The 9125-nt window shown below is 41.0% G+C and overlaps 1 protein-coding gene across 1 annotated transcript in view; it reads left to right on the top strand.

Moving 5' to 3' along the window:
- The first annotated feature begins 941 nt into the window (after positions 1-941).
- The window catches only part of pkd1a (polycystic kidney disease 1a), a 205423-nt gene continuing 197239 nt past the window's right edge, over positions 942-9125 (top strand). Inside the window, exon 1 of the mRNA XM_072559862.1 lies at positions 942-1265. Within this exon, the coding sequence (XP_072415963.1) occupies positions 1003-1265 (263 nt within the window). The 5' untranslated portion in view covers positions 942-1002. The remainder of the gene's footprint in view (positions 1266-9125) is intronic.

Genomic DNA, 9125 nt, shown 5'->3' with positions numbered 1-9125 from the left:
CCACTGTCCACCTCCCCTCCATTTCCTTCGTCGGAAATATTTCAAATTCATTTCTCTTCGTGGGATTCTCATTTAAAAGCTCCGCGGTGAATGTACCTCTGCCACACCCTCAGAACCGAATCGCGGGGTTTTCATCCTCTATTTTCTTTGGTCAATCACCTAAGATTCTCGGGTACTTCCTCCAGTCTCCGCCCATCTACATTGTCCAAGTCCCTTGTGATTCTGAACATCTCTGCCGCGACCCCTCGCAGCCTTCTCAAGAGAACTGGACCCTCTCCCCGTCCATCCACGTAAACCGAAGGCCCTTCATTATTACCCCGTCGACCTTCTACGTGGATAACTAAAAAGTGCCTTGGAGAAATTCAAAACTGAAAACTTTTTTCTGGTGTTTATCAACAGGAAGCACAATACAACGATGTGATCTGTACATGTATAACGTTTCCTTAATCATCCAACAAATTACATTGCGTTTTATATTTTAAATAAATGGTACCAACTTTAAAAGTCACACTTGATACCAAATGCACAGTTCCATATATTCCCCTCCTCTTTCCATGGATGATAAAGACAATTTAGTAACACCGCTCTCCTGTGTTTTGGGGGAAATTTACGCGAACTAATTTCCTGATTTGTGATGCTCAGCACACCCTAGTGTCCGGACCCAGCATCGCTTTTTTTTTAAAACAACACACACAAAAACGGGAATGTGGAGAAAAGGAAGTTCACACGCGATAGAAAGAGGAGGAGGGAGAAGTGAAAACACATTCCCCCGGGAAAGGGGATGGAGAGGGGAGGTGGGAGAGCAGGGAGGTTGGGAGGGGGGGAATAGCTGGGATTAGCGAGAAGTCCACTCTGAGCGAGCCAGCAGGGAGAGAGTGAAGAGTGTGCCTTTCTGTCTGGGTGTGCGGAAGGGGGGGGGTGGGTGGGGGGGAAGGGGGGGTTGAGAGTTGCTCAGGAGAAAGTATCGAGGAGATCCGAGCGGCGATGTAATGCCGGAGAGCTATGCCTTATAGAAATGTTCTTATTTCAGCAAAGCAACATGGCGCCCCAGTCCCCACGAAGCCTGCACTGTGCAGCCTGCTTCCCCTCTGCCTCCTCTCGCTGGCCTTGTGCCTGGCAGCAGTGGCTGGCCTGCCTGCCTGTCTACCCTGTCCCCCAGCCTGCCGCTGCCTGCGTTGGGATTCCTCCTGTACGGTTAACTGCTCCAAGGCTGGGTTTCAACAGGCACCAGAAACGATGGACCTGCCTCCCAACACCAGTGTACTGTAAGTCGCTGTGTTTTCTTATCAATCAGATGATGTGATTCTTTCTTTTTCCTTGTTTTTGTTTTGCACAGATTGTGTCTTCTAACATTTTAAAGTTGCCCGGAAAATAAAGAACTTTACCCTTCACTTCTAAAAGTGGGTGGCAAAATTTGACAATATCCAACTCCCCGTTCAGTTTTGTTTCATTACATGATATTCTGAGATGTCACACTGTGTCAAAAGTGTTCGGATTTTCAAAGTCCCAGGACCGCCGTCTGGTGTGGCCAGAGGTTTTAACCTGATTCCCGGGCACTGTTTTCCATTCGGCTGGAATCCTGATGCACCGATTGAGGTGAACTCCTGTCTTGACCGTCCAGGAGTTTTCGCCTCTCTCTGCCATATCTTAAAAGCTGGGCGTGTTTGGAGACGAACGGAATATTTGTTTGCCTCTGAAGCCTTGGCTGGCGGCTGCGATGGCGTTCAGAAAAGTTCACACAAAGTTGTTCACGATTTTAACGAGGGCGCTGAGTGAGAGCGGAGTTTGCAATGGGGATCTGTAGTGTGTGACTCACCGTGTTTGGCTGTGCAGTTGGTGTGTGAGTTTTAAAAGCATTTCTTTTTTTTTCTTAAAAAAAAGCATTCCAAAATTGTTTTCGAGGAGCAGACTGGGAGATATTTGAGGACGGCACTTAATTCCAAAAATGTTTTTTTTTCTCTCTATAAAGTAGGTTTTGGGGGGGGGGCGGAGGAAGGTGTGATATAGACACAACCAATTTGAGAAAATAAGTGTCATATTTCGTTTTCCTGTGTTAGAGCTAGAAGGTGGAAGGGACTTGAAATATCATAAACAGATTTAAATTTTACACAAAGCATCCGTCCAAACCTGTGCCTTCCCTTCAATCACAGTTTGTTGCCTGGATCGACCATTCTGTTTTGTTAATTATTATCCCGTTTTGTAGTTATTGTTTGTTATAAGGCTTGGAGAACTTTTCAGTGTTTAGGGCCTGCTGTATGCTGGTGAGGTCCACTTCATTTCATTGTTTCCCGTAGCGACAAACTGGAGGCGTTAAAAAAAAACAAATCTGCATCATTTACTGGAGAAATCACTAGGGGAACTGAATCGAGCCAGGTGGAATGTTGAACACACACACACACACACACAAAGTCATGCCATACAAGCAGCAGGGTTTCAGAGGACTGTTGGTTGTGTGAAATTATGGAATGTGTCCTCCCAATAACGAGTTTCTCCCTCCAGACTTGAGTTGTGGCCTGGGTGTGGGGAGAGCGTTTGTATGTTTGGGGACTAAGCATAGGAAGTATTGGTTACAAGTCTGATGCTGGCAATAATTGGCAGGGGAGGGAGCGGGCAGTGATAAATGGCCTGGTATTGAAGTGGAATGGCTCGGCAATGACTTTGGCTTATTTTCCCTTTTTCAAATCTATTCAGCAAGGTTGATTGGCAGAATCCTGTTTAGCCTTTTTGACTTTTGTTTGCGAATTGCTGAGGATTTATCCTACCCCAAACTGCACATTTTGAAACTGATATATTTCTAGTGACAACTATCCAAGCAGTACTTTGAAGATTTTTTAATAATACTCAGGAAAATAACAGATCATTGAAACCTCTCATAATGTTTCATCTGTATACTTGGATTGTGTTTGTAATTGTTTTCAACCCCAGTTTCCGAGACTCTTCCATTAATTGACATGCTTTCAGCTGCCCAGAAGCTAAGATCAGAAATTCTTCTTCCTTAAGCCTTCCCACCTCTCTCCTCCTTTGAGTCATGCACTAAAATCCAACTCTTAGTCACCTGTCTCAATGTGCCTCATCCTGTGGCTAATGTCTGTCTATGTTCCTGTGAAGCATCTTGGACATGTATGGGATAGTATTGTTGTTGTGCTCCTGCCATATATAGTATAGATCATCATAACATTACATGCAATGGTGTAGATTTATAAGGATTGTTCCAGGGATCAGAAACTTCGGAGGACAGACTGGAAAGGTTTGGAGAAAATGAGGACTGCATTTCTAGAGATCAGAGTCCAGAGTGTGGTGCTGGAAAAGCACAGCAGATCAGGCAGCATCCAAGGAGCAGGAGAATTGACGTTTCAGGCTGTTCTCCTGGGAGAGAAGAAAGCCACAATGGGATATGAAAGGGAGAAACTACTCCTGCCCATAAAAGGATCAAGAATGAGACTGCACACATTTAGAGTGATTTGTTAAAGAAGCAACTATGATGTGAGAAAAAATAAACTTTCTCACATAACTAGTGGTTCAGATCTGGAATGCATCTCCTGGAAGTGAAGATTCAACTGAGGCATTCAGGAGGGCATTGTTTCTATTTAAATAATCATCTGATGTGCAAGGGCATGGCAAAAAGCCAGGAGAATCATACAAATTTATGACTCTTATTTGTAGAGTCAGTGCAGACACAACAGGCTGCATGACTTCCTTGTGTACAGTAACCCTTCTGTGAAATGGTTGCCATCACAATCTTTCTGATGGTGAAAAACATGTTTGACTCTATAAATAACAGCACACATTTACAAATAGTTTACATTACCACCAATGTGGAAACAGGCTCTTTGGCCCAACAAGTCCACACTGACCCTCCAAAGAGTAACCCATTCCCCTCTGACTAATGCACCTAACACTATGGGCAATTTAGCATGGCCAATTAACCTGACCTGACGTGCCACCATATTTGTTTCACTCCTGAACCAATTGTGATAAGACATAAAGATCCCAGAACAATAAGGGTCACTTCTACACAGCTGAAGTTCACCCTGTGACTATAAGTGACTATATTATCCAAATGTACGTTTCTGTGTCACTTTTTGATAACAAATTATTTCATCACAATGTTGAGAATCTTCAAAAATGGGGCAAGATGCTTTCAGGGCAGCAACTCCATAATGAATGTTTGAGCAGGGGTTTCCTACAAGAATGGGAAACTAAAATTTAAAAAAGAATAGCGTTTGTATACAATGCAGGAATAACTGTAACTTGTAGATCCTGTGCTTTAGAAATAACCCAAGCAAAGGCACCTGATTCATACTGCTGACTATCAGGCTGTGGTTAGATTAAATGAATGTCTGCATATATGTTTAAGCAGTCATGGTCACATTGCTGTTCAGTGGTATCCAACAATACACATCACCGAATCATCAAATAAACAGAAAATTGCATGAATTTTAATGTGCTATGGCATTGGATCTCAGTAGGCATTATATAACTGAGTAGACATAATGTCCTTTTATCATCATTAATTATGTGTATTGTAATGGCTATTGCTGTATAAATGTAACATTGATTTAGAAAACAGGATATTGTTGCTTCCAATAGATTCGTAGCAATCTTCAACATGATTATGTTATTTGGAAGTTTTGCTTTTCAGGCTAACTGCCTATAATCTTCAGAAAACTAACAGGCAATGACAAATAGCTATTTCATTCATCAATTTAATTCCTTCCTTAGTCCGTATATAATCTATACAATCACGTTTCTAATCCCCTCACTAGTCTTCTGAAGAATGCTTAGTGTAACCCCAAGAACTTGGAAGTGAGATAAGCATTGAAGTCAGAACAGATTCCCTTAATACACTGTGGGTTACTGTTCCATATTTCTCAAAACATTTACTTTATTCTATTTGCATGCATCTCCAGCTTTCTTCACTACCCAGTTGGGACCAACCAGTTCTTTAAACCTCTTTGAAAGTCTCATATGTGGAACCTTATTTAAAAGCCATTTGTAAACAAAACCAGTTATATTCCACCGGACACTCTGCCACTAATTGACGTCTCAAAAACATCCAGTAGTTTAATGAGGCATCGTTCAACTCTTCAAAAATATTCAATGACTTATTATAGTAACGTTGAGGACAAGAGCAGAAAAATGCTCAAAAGAGCTGTTGAGCTGCAAAGGTGTTACCAAGGAAGACTAATAAAATGTACTAATAACTTAGTGTTTTCCTTGAACTCTTGGAGGGAAATCTGTTGGTTTGAGGTGAGAAGCAACAGGAAATGAAACATTGTCTACCAAGCTAGGACAGACTAGCTTTTACACTTTGGATACTTGACAGATGGTCTCCTGGAACTGATATCAAAGGTTTTATTTTATTTATTTGTGAGTATTGCTGGCAAGGATTGATATTTATTTTCCATTCCAGTTGCTTTTTGGAAGGTGGTGATGAAGCTATTGCTTTGAACCACTGCAGTCCATGTAGTTTCAGTACACCCACCTTTCTGTTACAATGGGAACACTGATATATTTCCAAGTGAGGATGGTTGTGTGACCTGGAGAAGAAATTACAGGTGTTTATATTGCTCTTATAGGTGGCCCAGGGTTGGAGGGATGGGTGTTCTGAAAGGCATTTTGGCAAGTTGCTGCGGTGCATCATGGTGATAGCACACATTGCAGCTACAGTCTTTGGTAGTGGAGGGAGCGAATGTTTAGGGTAATTAATAAGGTGTGCATCAAGCAGGCTACCTTGTCCCAGACGGTGTCAAGCTTCCTCAGTATTATTGGTAAGTGGGGAGTACTCCCTCACACTTCAGGCCTGAGTCTTGTAAATAATGAACAGGCTCTGGGCAACCTTCAGGAGAGGAATGAAAAAAATATTCTTTTTATCTTTGACAGCTCTCCCTGCTCCCCATTCAGTGTTAATTTTCTTTATATGCTCACATTATTGCGTTAGCATCAAAAGGTAAGAATATTGTCCATGAGAAAACAGCACATGAAAGAATTGAACATTTTATACATGCACTGATGCCTTTGGGGTGGGAACTAAATGATGATATATCTTTGACGTAATTATATTTTTCGAAAAGTACTTATTATTAAAGTGGTAATTAAACATCTTAAAATATTGTGCAATTCACATTCAGAGTGTGAGAAAGAATTCCATTAAATGTGTTGCTATGTGATTTTTTAGGAATGCATATCGAGAAGTGATACCAGAATACATTATCATTAATTACTGATAGAAATCCATTTCCCCTAAATTAAGGATGGTCATTTGGCATTTGAATCTGTTGGAGTGAAGACAAAGCTGTTAATAAATCACAATATATGTCACACAACTATAAGAATCTTTGCTTTCCCATTGTTCAAGAACTTGCTAATCAGAAATGTGAATCCCAGTTTACTTGAAGTTGAGTTCAATGTTGTCAAGTGAGTGGCAATAAAGTTCCTCCATGTATGATTTCTAGATACTGTGTGAGATCAGGTGGACTCTACAGCTGTGGTTGATAGGTTTGCTCAAAGACGTGTTTTTGATATTCTGTTTTGTCGATGAGCTTTGATCATTCAGCTGCATTGCCAAATAAATTACTTTGCCAATTAAATTACAAGTGCCATTAAAGAAAGTATTAGCTTTTATCTAGCATCTCACATGACTCCACAGACAAATCCTTTTTGAGATGTAACGGCTGGTCTAATTTAGGAAACACAGCAGCCAATTTGGGTACAGCAAGCACAAACAGGGATGTAATAATATTTGGATAAACTATTTCACTGATACTAGTCGAGTGAATGATAAATATTGATCAGGGTAGTGAAGAGAAAACCACTCCTGATCTTCCAAATTGTGTCATAGGATCTTTCACATTCTTGTGTAATGACAGACAAGGTCTTATGCAAATGAGAGGACCAGACTGAGTTTTCAACCTATAGCTAAACCCACAACCACGTTTATCTAGAAGGACAAGGGCAGCAGATGCACCACCACCTGCAAGTTCCTCTCCAAGCTGCTCACCATATTTACTTGGAAATATATCACTATTCCTTCATTCTCGCTGGGTCAAGATCCTGGAATTCCCTCCTCTAAGTGCATTGTGGGTGTATCTACAACACATGGATTGCAATGGTTAAAGAAAGCAGCTCCCCACCATCTCCTCAAGGGAAACTAGCAATGGGGCAGTAAAATGCGAGCCAGCTAGTGAAGTCCATGTTCCACGAGTGAATGAAAATGAAGTTGGTGCTTAACTTCCTGAATGGAGCTACATCCTTTTTGACTCAGAGGCACAAGTGTTACCTTGAAACCACAGTTAATTGTAATGTTATACTCATCTCCTCATCCACTAGAAGGCATACACAACCAGTTACTCATTGGTAGTTACCAACCAGTTACTCACAACCAGTTACCAACTTGCCTCTGTTTCTTGCATAAACCAAAAACACAAGCAAACAGATATGTGTAGGAACAGGAGCAGGCCATTTGCCCTTTGAGCCTGATCCACCATTTGATAAGGTCTTAGCTGCACCAGTTGTGATCTGTATGCTATACAGAAGAAGCTGGACATGAAGTTATGAAGAATAACAAATTGTGACCAGAATAAAAATACAGCACATCTGCAAGTTCTCCAGAAGTAATCCTCACCCAAGTCAAGGGGAGAATCATTAAAATTGGAATAAAGGCCCACCCAGGGAAGGATATCTTTTGAATTTTATGACAGGTTTGGTCTGAATATTGTCAATTAACACAGAATCTTGAGGGGTTGTTCCATCACTTCATATGCTCTTTGTGCATTGACAACACTTGTGCCGTTGCAATAATTTCCTTGTGGATGACTAAGAGACCTCTGTGGATAGACTTTGGAATGGAAGAGGACATTTTCATCAAGTTGCTCAACAGGAACCAAATGTTTAGGATACAGGAACTGATCGCAGTTTAAGCACAACCACAGGGGAGCAAACTGACTGCCACTGAATCGTGACGTTCTGACTGGAATGACATATCGTGTACTTTGTTTTATGTTTCTTTAAATAATTAATCTACAATCCACATTAGTGTTTACATTTTCAGAATGAGATGAATCTGCCATAAATGGAACATGGAATGTGCAGTATTCTAAACTTTATTCAAATAGTTATTCATCAGCTAATCATGGTTCCACTACTCCCTCCCTCCCGCCTGCCTCCTGTCTGCCTAGCAGGTGGGTGCACATATCTGAGATTGTTTAGTGGTGGATTGCTATCTGACATTTTTTTCTTTTGCTAAACATCGTTTTTATTTCTTGAATTAAAGGTTTGTGATTTTATGACCTCCGGCTGTTCCAAAATACCGACAAATCCAAATAAATGCATCTGAATTGTAGACACTATTGACCTGTTGGAAATCAACAGCCAATTCGCACACAGTAAGCTCCTACAGGTGCCAATGGTTAAGAACCACACAACTTGCTTTTGGAATACTCATGTCCAAGGCATCAGGAAGAACGCCTTTGCTCTTCAGACAGCACCACAGATACCTTTAATGCCCAGTTAGTGGGCAGATGGGGTCTTGATTTAACATTGCAGCGGAAAGGAGGATAGAAAGCTACACACATATAGATCTCTCTGTGCGACTTGCATTTTACTGTGCACAGTATCTTAGGTTCCAGGAATCAGTGGCACTGTAGATCCATAAAATACATAAAACAATATGCTTCTGCTGTTAGGATTTCAGAGTACTGATTTTATGTTTTATAAACGTACACAGCCTATTATATGCAAAGGCAGTACTTCAGCAATTCACCTTACACTTTCTGAAACACATTTGTTGGAGTTGGGAACATCCCAATTGAGGCCCTTTGTCTGTCCCCCAGTTTCCAGCTATCTATTTCCTAAACTCAGGAATTACTTTCCCAAACCTCTACATCTCTCTTTCCTCCTTTAAGGTGCTGGGTCGGACGTACCTTTTTGACCAACATTCTTGGTCACTTAATGTTTTATGCTTTGATCAGGTATCAATATTTTTCTAGTTATCTTCCTGCAAAGTGTTTGGGTAAAAGGTGCTCTAATAATGGAAGTTGTTGTATTAAATGTGGTTTCCAAACTATAGTAACAGGAAAGAAATGCTTTTCGCAAGCACTTAAGAATGTGAGAAGGAATATAATAGG

The sequence above is a fragment of the Chiloscyllium punctatum genome, chromosome 40 (genome assembly GCF_047496795.1).
Source record: "Chiloscyllium punctatum isolate Juve2018m chromosome 40, sChiPun1.3, whole genome shotgun sequence".
Lineage (NCBI taxonomy): Eukaryota > Metazoa > Chordata > Chondrichthyes > Orectolobiformes > Hemiscylliidae > Chiloscyllium > Chiloscyllium punctatum.
The sequence above is the reverse complement of the archived record's forward strand: the minus strand, read 5'-3'. Positions and strand labels throughout refer to the sequence as shown.